Genomic DNA, 19,181 nt, shown 5'->3' on the forward strand with positions numbered 1-19,181 from the left:
CCCTATTTCAGACTATCACATGGGGGGAAACCTTTGACAATAACTAGCTTTCCTAGGCAGAGGTCCCTGCGACCTTTGGCCATGTACGTGTCCCTGGGTACCTGAGATTAAGAGAATGGTGATGACCTTTAACCAGCAAGCTGCCTTCAGGCGCTTGTTTAACAAAGCACATCCTGCACAGCCCAAAATCCATTAAGCCTTGAGTCACCACAGCACATGTCTCTTGCAAGGACAAGGTTGGGGGTAGGGTCACAGATTAACAGCATCTCAAATGCAGAACAAAATGGAGTCTCTTATGTCTGCTTCTTTCTATATAGACACAGTAACAGGCTGATCTCTCTTTCTTTTCCCCACAGTTTATTTCTAGGCATTTGCTTATTTTATATAAATAGTCAAATTTACTCATAAATTTAATAAAATAATTGAACTTCCTTTTTATTGTCTGTATGACCTGTTTTTATTCTTGAAATTATTTATTCATAATCCTCCTTTCATTGCTAATAGTGTGAGGTGTTTTACTCCAGTTTCATCTAATTTTGACCCCATCAACAGGGTATTTCTGAGCAAAATAAAAAAAAGGAACAGCTGTAGTGAATAGCCATTTGATAAATTCGAATCTACTGGTATTGGTTCCAGTAGGAAACAAATGGCACTCTCAAACTGGGCAATTTTAAGTTAATTTAGTAAAACAATTATTTATAAAGTTATCTGCAGGACTCAGGGAAAGAGGAGAAATAGCATAGGACACTGGGACTAGTAACTGCAGGGAGATGTTACCACTTCTGGACCTGGAGCAGCAAAGGAGGGAATGATAACTAGAACACAGTGTGAGTAGCTGTGCCAATGACTGCCTGATAGATACTGAGATAACCAAACCAGGAATGAAGTCAAGGAGAAATACCTTGATCTCGCTTTTCTCTAGATCTCAAGTCTCTAGAGAGTCTCCTACTGACTGAACTAAATCAGGTGCTGAAAGGCAAAGGAGTAGTCAGTCTTTAACCTGGAGCTCAAAGCAATATTAAGAGTGAATCTAGAGGGCAAATCAAGCTATCCAATGTGTGTTGGAAAGCCATTTTGTTATACTTCTTAGCAATTGAGAAACTCATGGACTCTTAAGAATAGTAAATCACTTTGCAAGAAAGCTGCCTTCCAAATTTTGCTTTCAAAAATTGGAAACAGATATCACCTGATAAATCACTTAAAAAGCTTATTTTGAGGACAGATTACTATGTGTTTTTGCAATATAATTTAGAGGGAGCTCAAAGAACTGAGTGGTACTATTATAACAAAACTTTCATTTACATCGGTTTACTTATGTGAACAATTTTTCTTAAAATTTATTGCTATAATGGGACTGGAATCGATCCTGATCCTTACTTTATCAATAAATAATATTTATCTTTGACTATATTAATTATTTGAGGGAAAAGCTCCATTCATATTGGTAAGAATGCATTTCTGATACATTTTAATTTCCAATTTAAAATAATTATTCATAAAAATGTTAATATTATAGCTATGCTTCTCCCTGGAACGTTACCCCAGTGGCCAAGAAACTGCCTGTGCTTACATCTGGGAAATCAGAGCTGGGACTTGCCTGACCCAGCGCCCACCTGGCTTTGCCCCTCCACACACCCTGGTAGTGTAACACAACGGACAGGGTCCTTTGGGATCTCCATGGCCTCACCCATTGCCCAAGGCACCGGAATACCTCCCTTGGGTAACATAAGGCAAGCACAAATTTCACAGCTACCACCATGGCTGGTGCTGTTTTGCAAGTGCCACCTCCTGGCTGGGAGCCAGCGGCCTCTAGCCTTTTATAACATATGCAAGAACAATCACACAGAGCCCTGGAAAAAGAAACATGGCACATGTATACATATGAAACAAACCTGCATGTTGTGCACATGTACCCTAGAACTTAAAGTATAATAAAAAATAAATTAAAAAAAAGAAAACTTTTGTGTGACTTCGGCCTTCACCATTGACTGCATCACCCTAGCTAACCAGTAGGTCTTAAGTCTGGTTATTACTCAAGTAGTATATTGTCCACATGCCCCATATATTACTATTACTACTATCATTTGAGAAAGTCAACACACTAAGGCTATTTATAACTAAGGAAGTCTCAGAGTCTACATCACTGCCCTCCTAACTCCATCAGAGCTGGTGCTGTTACCCGCTGCCGTGAGACTAGAGGACATGTCACATCACTGGATCCCTTGCAGACATTTTCTAGCACCAGCTTGGAGTGTGGGAGACCCACGGGGTGGCTAGACCCAGAGGAACAGCAGCATTCACAGTAGTCTGGTTCTCAGCGACACCTACTCATAGCTGGAGGGGGAGTGCACCACATTAAGGAACACCCCATGGGACAAAAGAAGCAAGACTGCAGGCCTTGAGTCCCTGAACTTTCCACTTGTGGGAAGTTTCTTTCAGCAGAGGCACAGGTACAGTTCTGGGCTTAGTGGGGAAAGTCTGCGGCTCTTATTCCAACAGTCAGGCAGCCCTGGTGCTCATGAAGGGTTGTGGAGATGGGGACTTCTTCTCCCCTTCATCTACCATTACAGACACAGCTGGGGCAACTCCTATGGGAGCTTGGCATGGGTAGATCTGTAGACAGCCTTTCTGGAACATTTCAGGACCGTTCCTGAACATTTCTGCAGCATTCTCAAAGGAAGAGTGCCATCCAGGCCTGTTTAAAATGTAGAGTCACAACCCCTCTCTACATGGAGCATGAGCCTTCCTGCAGATGAAAAGAGGTGCCTGTCTGATGTGAGCAGCTGGAACACTGAGTTAGGGGTGTGACGGAAAAATGGATTGCTTTCCTGCTGGCTGGAAGCAGAGCTGTGGCAGCTCCCTATCTATCCTCAAAAATACCTCAGTGCGTTTCACTGATAACTTCGCCAGCTACTGCGGTAAAGGCTGGGATCTCTGCCTATACTGGGGTTTGTATTTTCCTGCCTGCTTTAGCCATAGCTGGTTTTGACCTGTGGGCACCTCAGACTGGCCAGAAGACTGAATTGTTCAATCCAGTGAATAAAAAATACTAGGGGAAAAAATTTTAAGTGCACATCTCTGGGAAATGAGATAAGCTTCATGAGACCCTGTTATTCCAGCCCAGTAGGGGACAATGAACCTGCTCACACACCCGGCACATCATTACTGCAGCCAGCATTGAAGAAAGCCATCACACAAAGATTCTCCATAACCAAGGAACTCATACAGAGTCTTCACCACTGAAAGCAACTAGAGCTGAAGCTAGGTGACAATAAACTATAAACATTAAAGTCACATCCTCAAGGGGAAACAAGAGATATAAAAAACCATAGTCTAATAAAAAATAGATTCAAGAATAATAATAAATAGTTTACCCAAATAAGAAGGAACCAGGAAAACAATTCTGGCAATATAAATAAATAGGGTTCTAGAGCACCCCCCAAAGATCACACTAACTCTCCAGCAGTAGATCCAAATCAAAATGAAATATTTGAAATACATGACAAAGAATTAAAAAGGTTAATTATTAAGCTATTCAAGGAGATACAAGAGAAACCAACATAAGGAAATTAAATCAACATGAAGAAATTAAAACCAACTTAAATAAATTATGAAAGCCAACATAAAAAAATTTTAGAAAATCAGGATATAAATGAAAAAATTTCTAAACAGATACATGTTTTAAAGAAAATCCAATCAGAACTTCTGGAAATGAAAGACACATTTAGGAAACTACAAAATACAGTGGAAAGTCTTAACAATAGAATAGACCGACTAGAAGAAAGAATTTCAGAGTCTAAAGATAAGGCTTTTGAATTAATCCAATCAGATAAACACAAAGGAAAAAGAATTAAAAGCAATAATCAAAGTCTCCAAAAAATATGGGATTACATAAAATGGCAAAACCTAAGAAACATAGGTGCTCCTGAGGCTGAAGAAAAGTTAAAAATTTGGAAAAATTATTTCAGGGAATGATTGAGGAAAATTTCTCTGGCCTTGCTAGAAATCTAGACATCCAAGTACGAGAAGCAAATTTTTTTTTTTTTTTTTTTTTTTTTTTTTTTTTTTGAGAGAGTCTCACTCTGTCACCCAAACTAGAGTGCAGTGGCAAGATCTCACTGCAACTTCTGCCTCCTGGGTTCAAGTGATTCTTCTGCCTCAGCCTTCTGAGTAGTTGGGATTACAGGTGCCCACCACCACACGACTAATTTTTGTATTTTTAGTAGAGACAGGGTTTCACCATGTTGGCCAGGCTGGTCTCGAACTCTTGACCTCAAGTGATCCTCCCACCTCGGCCTCCCAAAGTGCTGGGATTATAGGGCTGAGCCACTGTGCCCAGTCCAGAAGCGCAATATTAATGTCAAATGCAAATAGTCTAAATGTTCAACTTAAAAGGTACAGATTGGTAGAATGGATTAAAAAAGGGCATCACCAAGGCATATAGTCACCAAGTTATCCAACGTCAATGTGAAGGAAAGAATTTTAAGAGTAGTGAGACCAAACACCAAGTAACTTATAAAGGAAAACCTATCAGACCAATAGCAGACTTCTCAGCAGAAACCTTATAAGTCATTAGGGACTGGGGTCCTGACTTCAGTCTCCTTAAACAGAAAAACTGTCAATTAAGGATTCTGTATCCAGCAAAACTAAGTTGAATAAATAAAGGAGAAATAAAGTCTTTCTTAAGCAAACGCTGAGAGAATTTGTCAACAATAAACCAACTCTACAATAAATCCTAAAAGGAGTTCTAAATCTTGAACCAAAAGGTATATATGCATCAGAATGGAAACTCCTGAAAGCATAACATTCACAGGACTTATAAAACAATAACACAATTAAAAAATCAACACATGGCTGGAAGAATATCTCACAATTCAATATTAATATCAAATGCAAATGCCCTAAATGATCCACTTAAAAGATACATTGGCAGAATAGATTTAAAAAAAATCAAAGACCAAATATCTGCTATCTTCAGGAGACACAGCTAACATATAAGGATTCTTATAGACTCAAGATAAAGGTGTGCATAAAAGTATTTCATGCAAATGGAGACCAAAAGTGAGTGGGAGCAGCCATTATTATATCAGATAAAACAGACTTTAATGCAACAACAGTAAAAAAAGAGAAAGAAGGGCATTATAAATTGATAAAAGGATCAATTCAACAAGAAGATATAACAATCCTAAATATATATGCACCTAATGCTAGAGCTCCCAGATTCATAAAGCAATTACTACTAGACCTAAGAAAGGGTATACAGCAACACAACAATAATGGAGGACTTTAACACTCTACTGACAGCATTAGACAGATTATCAAGGCTGAAAGTCAAAAAAGAAACACTGGACTTAAACTACACTCTAGAACAAATGGACCTAGCAAACATTTACAGAGCATTCTACCTAAGAATACAGAATATACATTCTTCTCATTAGCACACAGAACATTCTCCAAGATAGACCATATGATAGGCCACAAAACAAGTCTCAATGAATTTTGAGAAATAAAAATCACAGGCCAGCCACGGTGACTTACACTTGTAAACCTAGCACTTTCGAAGGCCTAGGTGGGAGGATCATGAGGTTTAAGACCAGCCTGGCCAATATGGCGAAACCCTGTTTCTACTAAAAATACAAAAATTAGCTGGGCGTGGTGGGTGCCTGTAATCCCAGCTACTCAGGAGGCTGAGGCAGGAGAATTGTTTGAACCCAGGAGACGGGGGTTGCAGTGAGCCAAGATCATGCCATTGCACTCCAGCCTGGGCGACAAGATGAGACTCCATCTCAAAAAAAAAAAAAGAAAAAGAAAAAGAAATAAAAATCGTATCAAGTATCTTCTCAGCCATAGATGAAAAAACTGGAAATCAATTCCAAAAGGAACCCTTAAACAAATATACATGGAAACTAAACAATCAACTCCTGGATGATTTTTGGCTTAACAATGAAATCAAGATGGAAATTTAAAATTTTTTCGAAATGAGTGATAAGAGTGACATAAGTTATCAAAACCTCCGGAATACAGCAAAAGCAGTAAGAGGAAAGTTTACAGTGCTAAATGCCTACATCAAAAATTATTAAAAATCAAAAATTGACAACCTAACATCCTAGCTAGAGGAACTAGAAAAATAAAAACATGAAAGCCAAATCTAGTAGAAGAAAATGAATAGCATGCAGCCAGGGGCGGTGGCTCACGCCTGTAATCCCAGGACTTTGGGAGGTCAAGGTGGGCAGATCACTTAAGCTCAGCAGTTTGACACCAGTCTGGGCAACATGGCGAAACCTCATCTCTACTAAAAATACAAAAATTAGTTGGACTTGGTGGTGTGTGCCTGAAGTCGCTGCTACTTGCTGGGGCTGAGGTGGGAGGATCGCTTGAGTCTTAGAGGTTGATGGAGGCTGCAGTGAGCTAAGATCGCATCACTGCACTCTAGCCTGGCTTTCAGAGCAAAACCCTGACCAAAAAAAAAAAAAAAAAAAAAAAAGGAAAGAAAGAAAGAAAGAAAAGAAAAGAAATAAAAAGATAAGAGCAGAACTAAATGACATTGAAATAAAAAATAAATAAAAGATCAATGAAACAAAAAGCTGGTTCTTTGAAAAGATAAACAAAATTGATAGACCACTGGCTAGATTAACCAAGAAAAGAAGGGGAAAGATTCAAATAAGCTCAATTAGAAGTGAAAATGGAGACATTTCAACTGACACCACAGAAATACAAAAGAAACTACAATGAACACCTAAATGCATACAAAATAGAAAATCTAGAGAAAATGAATAAATTCCTAGAATCATACAATCCTCTTAGCTTAAATAAGGAAGAAATAGAAATCCTGAACAGACCAATCACAAGCAATAAGATTGAATCAGTAATAAAATAAATTGCCAACAACAACAAAAAGCCAACAGTCCGGCAAATTTACAACCAAATAACACCAGTCATTCAAAGAAGAATTGGTACGAATTTCACTGAAACTTTCCAAAAGATTAAGAAGGAATCCTCCGTAACTCATTCTACAAAGCCAGCTTCACCCTAATACAAAAGCCAAGAAAGGCCATAACAAAGAAAGGAAACTCCAGGCTAATATCCCTGATGACTATAGATGCGAAAGTCCTTAACAAAACACACACAAAACAAATCCAATAGCATATCAGAACAAAAAATAATTCTCCACAATCAAGCAGATTTCATTCCATGGTTACAGGGATAGTTCAACATATGCAAGTCAATAAATGTGATTCAGCTGGGTACAGTGGTACACACCTGTAATCCCACCACTCTGGGAATCTGAGTTTGAGACCAGGTTGGGCAACATAACGAGACCTTGTCTCTACCACTATTACTACTACTACTACTACTACTACTACTACTACTAAACTAGCTGGGTATGGTGGTGTGCACCTCTGGTCCCAGCTACTTGGGAAACTGAGGCAGGAGGATCTTGACCCCATGAGGTTGAGGCTCCAGTGAGCTGTGATCATGCCACTGCACTATAGCCTGGGCAACAGAATGAGACCCTGTCTTTAAAAAAATGTGATTCATCACATAAACACAATTAAAAACAAAAATGATATGATAATCTCAATAGTTGCAGAAAAGTCATTCAATAAAATCCAGCATCCCCTTGTGATAAAAACCTTCAACAATCTAGGCATAAAAGGAACATACCTCAAAATAATAAAAGTCATATATGACAAACCCACAGACAACATCATACTGAATAGAGAAAAGTTGAAAGCATTTCTCCTAAAAACAAGAACAAGACAAGGATGCCCACTGTCACCACTTCTATTAAGATAGTACTGGAAATCCTAGCCAGAGCAATCAGACAAGAGAAATAAGTAAAGGGCATCCAAATTAGAAAAGAGGAAATCAAATTATTTCTGTTTGAAAGTGATATGATTTCATATGTAGAAACCCCTAAACACTCCTGCAAGATCTGATAAATGAATTCAGTAAAGTCTCAGGTTACAAAATAAATATACGCAAATCAATAGCACTGCAATACATCAACAATGACAAAGCTATGAATCAAATGAAGAACTCAGTTCCTTTTAAAATAACTACAAAAAAAAAAAACCTAGAAATATACTTCACCAAGGAGGTGAAAGATCTCTACAAGGGGAACTACAGAACAGTGCTGAAAGAAATAATAGATGGCACAAACAAACAGAAATATACACCATGCTCATGCATTAGAAGAACCAACATTGTGAAGATGACCATACTGCCCAAAACAATCTATAGATTCAGTGCAATTCCTACCAACATCATTCTTGAGAGAATTAGAAAAAAAAATCCTAAAATTCATATGAAACCAAAAAAAGACAAATAGCCAAAGCAGTCCTAGGCAAAAAGAATAAATCTGGAGGCATCATCACCCACCTTCAGATTATACAAGTCTATAGTAACCAAAACAACATGGTACTGGTAAAAGATCAATGGAACAGAATAGAGAATCCAGAAATAAAGGCAAAAACAACCAACTGATCTTAGGCATAGTGTACAGAAACATAAATTGGGGAAAGGACACCCTATTCAATAAACGGTGCTAGGAAAATACAATAGTCACATGTAGAAGAATGAAATTGGATCCCTATCTTTCACCACATACAAAAAGTAACTCAGGATGGATTAAACACCTATATTGAACATCTGAAACAAACAAACAAAAAAAAAAACTACAAGAAAATCTAGAAGAAACTCCTCTGGACATTGGCCTGGGCAAAGAATTTATGATTAAGACCCCAAAAGCAAGTGCAACAAACACAAAAATAAATACATGGGGTGTAAGTAAACTAAAAACTTCTGCATAGCAAGAAGAAATGATCAGCATAAGCAGATGACCTACTGAAAGGGAGAAAATATCTGCAAGTTATGCATCTGACAAAGGACTAATATCCAGAATCTACAAGGAACTCAAACAAATCAGCCAGAAAAAAAACAAATCATCCTGTAAAAAAGTGGGTAAAGGGCACGAATAGACATTTCTCAATAGAAGATATACAAATGTCCACAAACATGAAAAAAATGCTCAACATCACTAGTCATCCAAGGAAATGCAAATTAAAACTACAATTAGATACCACCTTACCCCACCCAGAATGGTCATTATTTAAAAAGTCAGAAAAACAATATATGTTGGCATGGATATGGTGCAAATGGAATGCTTATACACTGCTGATGGGAATATAAATTAGTGCAACCTCTATGGAAAACAGTGTGGAGTTTTCTTAAATAACTAGAAATAAAGCTACAATTCAATCCAGAAATCCTACCACTTGGGTATTTACCCAAAGGGAAAAAGTCACTATATCAGGAAGACACCTGCATGCATATGTTTATAGCAGCACAATTCACAATTGTGAAGATATGGAATCTAATATATATTATATTATCCGCTATATGTATATTTAATATATATAATATCTCTCATGGAATACCACTCAGTCATTAAAAAGTATGAAGTAATGTCTTTTGCAGTCACTTGGATGGAATTAGAGGCCTTATTTTAAGTCAAGTAACTCAGGAATTGAAAACCAGATACAGCATGTTCTCACTTATAAGTGGGAGCTAAGCTGTGGGTGTGCGAAGGCATACAGAATGATATAATTGACATTGGAGATTCAGAAGGAGGGCAGGATGGGAAGGGCGTTTAGTATGAAAAACTACTTATTGGGTACAATGTGCACTACTTGGGTGACAGGTTCACTAAAATTTTAGACTTCACCCCTATACAATTCATCCATGTAAGCAAAAACCACTTGTACCGCTAAAGCTATTAAAATTTAAACATTTTTAAAAATGTTAACATCATTGTATTTTGATCAATTGTATATTATTTTAACTATCAAATCCACTTAGACCTTATGAAAAACAAAATTCAAAATTCAACGTGTGTGTGTGTGTATACTTGTTGCAGAGCTATAATCATAACATTCACAGAAAAATATTTAGAATAAAATTCTGTAGAGGAAGCAACTATGAGTTGAACGATAAAACAAAACAATACAAAATTTCTGACTCTTGAGAAGGACCGTGTTCTTGAATTTTAAAGTGGTTCATAAAATGGTTATGGTATTTATCACCCATTGGACATTTTTAAAGCCAATATTGAAAATCTACAAAAGTAACTACTTTGTAATGAATTTAAACTTATATATATCTTATATTTAAAACTTAAAAATATGAGAGGGGTATGGCAGGAATAGCCAGCTCTCCAGCAAAGATAAATATTTACCTTTCCAAAGGGTAGCACTGTTGCTGGAAAGTGAGTTCCTAGGCAGAGTTTACATCTCCCAGCACTAAGAGCCCACCCTTGCACCCAGGTGGGACCATTTAAGTAGCTCTACAAAAGGTATCAGAAAAGGCTGAAGTGATTAAGGAGCAGGTGTGCCTTGTCCGCCCTCTGAGTAGGTCCCAAGGCTCTGAGAGATGGTGGAGCTATGAAATGTAAAGGACCTGAATCTCTGAATCACCCCCTTTGGCATGCTTCCCACTCTACACCTGCATTCAATTCTTGCATCTGAGAGTAATAAATTTTTATTTTGTTAAGCCCCTGCGATTTCGGGAATTATCTCCTATAATACCGAGCATTACCTTAGCTAATACAGATTGATTCCAGAAGTGAAATGCCGCCAAACAACAACAAACCTAATGTATCCCGCATTGGCTTCACAGGTGAGTTGTGGGCTGTGAGGCTAGAAGAGTGCAGGACCACGTTAAGCAAAGATAAAACATTTGGTGAGTATGTTCCCTCCCATGCCTACCCAGATCAATTCCTATGTGAAGGGGTTCAGAGATAGAATGATAATGTTATGTTTTTTGGTATTTTCTGATTACATCTAGCAAAGTATAGAACCAAGAGGTGAGCTCAGGCTGGAATTGGCTTGTTTGCAATTAAAACTTAAAGAAGAGGTAATCCAAAAATGTGGAGGTTTTTGGGTTGGAAAAGTCAACTGCTTCTAGTCTCTAAGCACAGAAAGATAAGACTCAAGGAATGTTTTCTGCATGAATGATCCATTAACCCTTAGTTATGACACAAATTTCAAGTGTGAGTTCTATCCAAGCCTACTTTCCTCAGTGTATTGCCATTATGTTGAAAGAAGAGAGGAATAATGAGTGGGTAGGGTACAAAATAACATATCAGGCTTGAAAATTATGACTGTTAATGACTTATGACTTTAAAAATATTTCAGTGTTTTAAAGCAAATGAAATTCACTAGAAGTAAATAGATCAGACCTACTAATTTTTTAATATGATGCACAGCTGAAGAAATCCCAAGTCAGAATTTAAAAGCTTTTAACTGGGTTGGGCCTGGTGGCTCACATCGGTAATCCCAGCCCTTTGGGAGGCCTAGATGGGCAGACTACTTGAGGTCAGGAGTTTGAGACCAGCCTGGCCAACACGGTGAAACCCCATCTCTACTAAAAATACAAAAATTAGCAGGGCGTGGTGACATGTGCCTGTAATCCCAGCTATTTGGGAGGCTGAGGCAGGAGAATAGCTTGAGCCTGGGAGGCAGAGGTTGTAGTGAGCCGAGATCACACCATTGCACTCCATCCTCGGCTACAGAATGTGATGCCATCCCCCCGCCTCAAAAAAAAAAAAAAAAAAAAGCCTTTTAACCGTTTAAGACAAAATAAACCTTGGGTTTCAAAGAAACTTGCATTAGCCGGGCGTGGTGGCTCAAGCCTGTAATCCCAGCACTTTGGGAGGCTGAGACGGGCGGATCACGAGGTCAGGAGATCGAGACCATCCTGGCTAACACGGTGAAACCCCGTCTCTACTAAAAAATACAAAAAAAAACTAGCCGGGCGAGGTGGCGGGCGCCTGTGGTCCCAGCTACTCCGGAGGCTGAGGCAGGAGAATGGCGTAAACCCGGGAGGCGGAGCTTGCAGTGAGCTGAGATCCGGCCACTGCACTCCAGCCTGGGCGACAGAGCCAGACTCAGTCTCAAAAAAAAAAAAAAAAAAAAAAAAAAAAAAAAAAAGAAACTTGCATTGACAGGACACAGTATGTGTAAACTCCACCACTTCCCAGAAGATCTGGCACCAAAAGATGGAGGATAATAGACGAAGAAAAAATTCACTAAGTTAGAGAGAGAGGCTCCTGGGCACAATGGTAAAATTACGAATCCCAAATGGAAGATTTCAATATCAGCAAGGAAATTCCCCACTGTCAGGGAAGAAAGACCTCATAATGCCTACAAGGTAGGACTGTCTCATTGCTGTTGACCACACACTGGTTTGTATCCCATTCTTTTCTTTTCCAAATGAGGTATTTTATTGCAGTTTTTCTCTTCTCGCCCATCATTAGAGTGTTTGTGTGTGTGGACACACAGAGCAGATGAGAGAAATTGTCTTTTAAGTTCATAGGTCACTAGATCATGAGAAGCCACGTGCTTCCTGACAGGGAGGACTGTGCATCTGTTGGTGATTCTGAATCTAAGTTGGGTATAGTAACAGCATAGGATTTCACGATATTACCCTGGAGTAGGAGTGAAATGTTTTCAGTGTGAGGAGCAAGGGATTTACAGGGATATTAACTGTGGCAAAGACAAAGATGATTTGTCGATTAAAAACTCAGCCTCTCCGTGGTGTGTAGACTTCTTCCTGGGAGGCATCACCTGCAGTTGCTACGTTTCCCAGTATCCCTTGCATTTAGATAGGGCCATGGGACTAGTCTCACCAGTGGACTATGAGTCAAAATAATGCATGTTACTTCCCGGCTGAAATGTTCAAGAAGGAGGCATGCCGGCCCATTCTTTCTTCTCGAGTTCACTGACTGGAAGTAAATGATTTGAAAGCTATAGACAGGGGAGCTACAAGGTAGAAGGATCCTGAACAACCTCATGAAAAGCTGCTCACTGAATACAGCACTAGATTCTTGTGTGTGTAAAGAAAAAAAAAAAAACCAATTGTGTTAAGCCATGAATTTCAGGGTTTATCTGAATTATTTGCTACTCTTACTCAACTATGACCAAGAATACACAGTTATAAAAATTATTTTGTGGGTATAGGAGCAAAATATTTGAAAGCCATTGATCTAGTTCGGTTCTACACACACACACATACACACACACACACACACACATGAATTTAGGGGCAAATAAAAATTTACGTAAATGTGTACTTTAGATTTTAAATAATGGTATGTCATTAGCATGAAATTACTTTAGGGCAACCTAAATGCAGGAATTTAACAGTTTATCCTTTTTCAATTTAAACCTAGCAGATTGAGCTTAAAGATGTAGTAAGATCTAACAAGGCAGTCAACATGTTTTATTTATTTATTTATTTTTGAGACAGGGTCTCACTCTGTCACCCAGGCTGGTGTGCAGTGGCATGATCTCAGCTCACTGCAGCCTCTGCCTCCCAGGTTCAAGCGATCCTCCCACTTCGGCCTCCAAGTAGCTGGGACTACAGGCACGTACCACCATGACTGGCTAATTTTTCTGTATTTTTTGGTAGAGATGGGGTTTCGCTATGTGGGCAGGTTGGCCTCAAACTCCTGACCTCAAATGATCTGCCCACCTCGGCCTCCCAAAGTGCTGGGGTTACAGGCGTGAGACACTGTGCCTGGCCCAACATCTTTTAGTAGCCTTGTTTCCTTCATAGCACTTGTAAAGTGAGAATGAGACAGTAGTTTTTGAACACATACTTAAAGTCACGGTAGTAAGACAAATGATGTTAAGTATTAGTGATAGGAATTAGTAATAAATCCATACATCCGTATAGCAAAATGCATAGGCTGTTAGTTACATGCAAATGACTACAGGACCATTAGCTATTGTGGGACTAGACCCCAGAAACATCACACCATTGAATACCTATGGAGTTAGAGTGATATCTTTACTCATGATCCTTAAAAACAAGCTTCAGGCTGGGTGCGGTGGCTCATGCCTGTAATCTCAGCACTTTGGAAGGCCAAGGCAGGTGGATCACTTGAGGTCAGGAGTTCTAGACCAGCCTGGCCAACACAGTGAAACCCCGTCTCTACTAAAAATACAAAAAATTAGTCAGGTGTGATGGTGGGTGCCTGTAATCCCAGCTACTTGGGAGGCTGAGGCAGGAGAATAGCTTGAACCCAGGAGGCTGAGGTTGCAGTGAGCCAAGATGGCACCATTGCACTCCAGCCTGGGCAACAAGAGTAAAACTCCCTCTCAAAACAAAACAAAAACAAAAGCAAGCTTTAGAAGGGAGTAAGTAGCAAGTCCAAATCCATATTGTAGCAGAGAAAAATATAAAATGTATGTCATTTGCCTGTTTGTTCTCAGATCCACAGCCTTCCCTTGTGCTGCTCTGCTGTGTAATGCAAACGGCTGACCCTGAAAATCACGTTTTTCGTAACTCCCTTCCTAGCTGAGAGATACTTGATAGGATATTGCAGGGGGAGATTCCAGGGTATTTCCTCCCCCTCCACTCTCTTCGGGTGGCATCTCTGACAGTGGCTGTCCCCTCCAGGATTCCAATTCCCATCTGACAGCCCCTGCTCAGTAGCCCCAGCTTTGATTGGCAGCCTCCCATTGGTTCCTTGGCACTGGTAGTACCCTGAATTGCACCAGTTCTGGAGGTGATAGAACCTTCCTGCTGTTGCTCGGTTGCCTCATTACCCATGTTTGGCTCTTTGGCTCTTCCAGGTTCTTTGCAACTATTAATAGTTCCCCATATTACATTTCTTCAGGACTCAAATGCTGTTTTCCATATTGGACCTAGTAATTGATACATGTCTGCACTAACATCTACAAAGAATATAATATACTTAAACATGTATATATAAATTTTCCAACAACACAGTTTCTCAATAATTATTTCTGTTTGTTTCATTGTTTGTTTTGAGACAATCTTGCTTTGTCACCCAGGGTGGAGTGCAGTAGTGTGATGTCGGCTCACTGCAGCCTCCGCCTCCTGGGTTCAAGCAATTCTCCTGCCTCAGCTTCCTGGAAAGCTGGGATGACAGGCAGCCGCCACCACGTGCAGCTAAATTCTGTATGTTTTTGTTTGTTTGTTTCTCAGTAGAGATGAGGTTTCACCATGTTGGGCAGACTGGTTTCAAACTCCTTGCCTCAGGTGATCCACTTGCCTCAGCCTCCCAAAGCGCTGAGATTACAGACAGGAGCCACCACACCCAGCCAATTGTTATTTGTTGAATGAGTGAATGTTATGTGTGGAAATGTTACTTAAAAACTGTGGGGAAAAGGTAGTTTCATAGTTTAAAGATAACCTTAGAAATCTTATAAAATTTAATGTAACTATATGCTGACAATGAGATTTTAGTAAGAAGAATTAGAAATGGTGCCAATATCAAGGCAGGAGGAGTTTTAAAAATATACAAAAGCTAGCCAGGCATGTTGGCGCATGCCTGTGATCCTAGCTACTTGGGAGGCTGAGGCCAGAGATCACTTGAGCTCAGGAAGTTGAGACTGCAGTGAGCCACGTCATGCCACTGCACTCCAGCCTGAGTGACAAAGTGAGACTTTGTCTAAGAAAGAAGGAAAGGAACGAAAGGAAAGAAAAAAGAAAGGATATTAATAAGCTTGAATGTAATGGTAGAATTAAGATGGTCATATATTCAGAATCTCAAAAACAAAGCAAGTCTAGAGGCAGTGATTGCAGTTTTGCAGTCAATATTAAAGCAAGTAGCTTTTGAACCTTTTTCATTGTGATTCACAATGAGAAACATATTTTATATCAAGAATGAGTAGAATCATATATGCATGAGATGCCTCCTATATTTTCCATTCATTATCTCCTCTTTTATCATACCCTATCCAGAGTGATCCAGTTTTTCACACACTTTGAAAACATGGATCTAGGCATGTTACAGGAACCAAAATGTATGCAAACTTATCCAAAGGATCAAGAGGTAACTCATCTTTTACTCACTCTTTCTTTCTCTACAGCGGCTATTGTTTTTGTCACCTCAACATGCATTCACCTTTCTGGTAATGACAGTGTAATTTTCCCTTTGGAAATTTTCCATCTCCTTGTCTTAGTCCATAGGACTCAGGTCAATGTCCTGCCCACCTCTCCTGTCTCCTTCCCACTCCATAATTCTACCAGCTCTGGGGAGGTATGCCATCTCCTTCTGGGCAGGCTATCTCTCTGACCACAAGGCCTGTCTCAGTAGTGGGCATATAACCTAGGCAAGGCCAAATCAGTTCTTGTTTTGGTGGACTGGAAGCTGCTGGGAATCAGGCCTGTAGATCTGGGAAGTCATCATGTGAGAGACCTGCCCAGAAGGGACGCTAACAAGAGAAAAGGAGACGGAGACCTTATGACAACAACTGTGACCCTGGATCCAATCACCTTTTCCTACGCACCAGTACATTTCCCTTTTGAAATTCTAATTTAAGAAAAACCATCCGATGATGTTTAGTATGTGAAATACCTTGAACTTCTGTCAAAATTTGCATTCTCAGACCTCTTCAGTGTGCTAAATTTATAAAGAGAGCAAAAGTAAGGAGAAATTGTCATATAATCACTTGAATGTTAAATGATATTACACGTGTCTAAATTTATTTTTATATGAGAAAATAAAATTTGTAGGACATTTCAATGTCATTATGAAGTCTCGACCTTTTTCTCAATGTCTACGTGTTTCTAGTGTTGCTGTTCTAAGAGTACCAACTTCATTTTACTAAGAAAAACACATTTCAAAAATATACCATTTACATTAGCATATTCACTGAAAAATACAAGAAACCAAGGTCCCCCTCCCCCACACTTCAATTTAATGATTTTCTCAACTGGTATACAGAGAGATATAACAGTATGAATTTATTTAGAGTTACCTATAGAAGATAAGATTTAAAGTAAGTTTTTAACTTATGTAACTCACATTTTTCAGTTCTAGTTGAGATTTGGTTTTAAATGTCTACATAGTTTATTGATTTGAAAAAATTAATTCAAAGCAGAATGTATATTGAAGGCTACTAGTCCAAAAATTATCCATAAAAGTTTATAGTATTTACACGACAGAAGAAAAATACAGAAGATAAGTGATACTGGGCATACCTACATCATTTGCTGATTGCCAGAACATACAAACAAGCTTTTGCCTGATTACAATTTATCTCTATCAGATGTTCATTGATGTTCACTACTTCGTCTTTAACACATTAAATGAAAATCTAGACTACAGTTACTCATATTCAAATTAATCCTTAAAAGTGAAGGCAATAGTTTTCTACAGCAGAATTAAAATAGGGCAAGATATGATAACATTCCAGTACTTCTAGGAAATCCATATCAACCTCACATGGATAGATTTTGCTTCAAGCTGGGAGGTCTGGAGTTAGCAGACAGGGTGAGTCACTTATCCAACATTTTTTTGAGAAAACGACTGATTTGGAAATCTTGTGCTTTCATTGTTATTAGCATTAATTACTGCTTGTAAAGAGTGTTACCCAAAGCAGGTGTATTTAATGATTCTTAAGATAGCTGACAACAAAAAAAAGCAAAACCTCACAGTTATCTTTACCTCTGTATTGTTGTGAGTTTCAGCATAGGTAAAAAAAATTTACAGTTGTGTCTGTGGCAAAGTTGGTTTCATTTCCTCGACACCTATACATCGAAGACTAAGTAATTTATGGAGATAAGAACAAAAAAGTTGTATTGAAAGATAGGCACATTTGAAATCTGTACAAGTCAACAAAGAAGTAATCTGAAAAAATGTTACATTTGCATTTTTTTCTTATTGAGCATATCTTAAATATAACATTTTTTGGAGTACTAACTATTCTTTATTGCTGTAACTGTTAAAAGTTTAATTCCTGAGATTTTTGGAGTCAGTTAAAGTTCTTAAAGTGAGCAGAGGAAAGAAATATCTTTCCCAGATGGGAGACTGACCTGTGAATCAACAGTGTCAATCAGTTACTTTCTGTCATTTTTCCATACATCAGTTTTCATCTGGGATATGTTTACACTGTAGTTTATTCCTTAACTACTGCCCCCAAAATATGCTACTTTAAGAAGCTCTTGGAAGAACTGAAATGTTCAGTTGAAAGATGGTATATAAGTAGAAATTATTATTATGAAATATTTGTCCTTGTTAAGTAGCTTTCCTCTTTTAAAGTATGAACTTTACGTATGTAAGTGTTTTACATCTGGTTTGATTTAAATAACAATTCAAGTATCTCCTTTAAAATGATGTTCTGAAGAGCATTAATATTTATGAAGCACAGATATAAATACACTTTCTGAAAGGCAGAATATTCCTTGAATATCATTTGTTTTGATCATTTTTTAGACTATTGAGATTACAACCTAGCTTTGGTCCACGTCACAATTTTAATAGTTCATAACTTTTTATCCATATACTTCACTCAAAATTTAGAAAATATTTATCATCAAATGCATGAAGGAAAACTTAAAACTGTAACATTTCATTTAAAAGCTATATTCAAATGAAGATAGGGTCTGAATATAAGCCATTGGTGCTTATTTCCGGCTACGGCTAACACATAAGCTGTTCACTGACTTTTTGCTTGAAATGGAGTTGCATCATAGTCTTGAAAGTGAATTCCCTTAGAAGTTGTGATCTTCATAATAGCACCATTTAAAGCATCATCTTCAATGAGTGTTATCAATCCATTGGCAATCAATGGTGGGCTAAAAATAAAGAGAACAGTATTTTGAGATGAAAGAATGAGGCACGTTACCACTTCATTTTAAGTTATTTTCTGAAGAATCTATTAATTTGAACATGTTATAAGGAAATGTGTGTCATTAAGCTATTGCTACTTCCAATTTTTATTTAATTACATATTAGATATCTTATTTATCTAATTTATTCAATTAGATTTTTTTCTATTGATATTAACTAAATCATTTGATAAATTTAGCTGTAACCTTCTATCATTTTGGCAGGAGGAATTTATACTCATTATTTTCACTGAGCAAATGATCATTTTCTCATCTTTATCATACCAGTAGATCTTAGACTTACCAGATATAGATGTTATTAGTGTAGTAATATGATTGAAAACAGCTAGCATTTACTGAAAATTTTATTTTTTGCCAGTTTCTGTTTTAAGTACCTTACATATATCATTTTAATTTTTTCAAAGTCTCTAAGTTTGTTATACTATTATCTCTATTTTATATGTGAGAAAATTGAAGCATCTAGAGGTATGATGGCTAAGTTCATGATTAGTGCTAGAGCCAAGATTTGATCTCAG

The 19,181-nt window shown here is 38.2% G+C and overlaps 1 protein-coding gene across 1 annotated transcript in view; it reads right to left on the minus strand.

Annotated features, from left to right (window-relative positions):
- Window positions 1-16,754: 16,754 nt before the first annotated feature.
- The window catches only part of HPGD (15-hydroxyprostaglandin dehydrogenase), a 31,482-nt gene continuing 29,055 nt past the window's right edge, over window positions 16,755-19,181 (minus strand). The window contains exon 7 of the mRNA XM_001087957.5: window positions 16,755-18,612. Within this exon, the coding sequence (XP_001087957.1) occupies window positions 18,474-18,612 (139 nt within the window). The 3' untranslated portion in view covers window positions 16,755-18,473. The remainder of the gene's footprint in view (window positions 18,613-19,181) is intronic.

The sequence above is a fragment of the Macaca mulatta genome, chromosome 5 (assembly GCF_049350105.2).
Source record: "Macaca mulatta isolate MMU2019108-1 chromosome 5, T2T-MMU8v2.0, whole genome shotgun sequence".
Lineage (NCBI taxonomy): Eukaryota > Metazoa > Chordata > Mammalia > Primates > Cercopithecidae > Macaca > Macaca mulatta.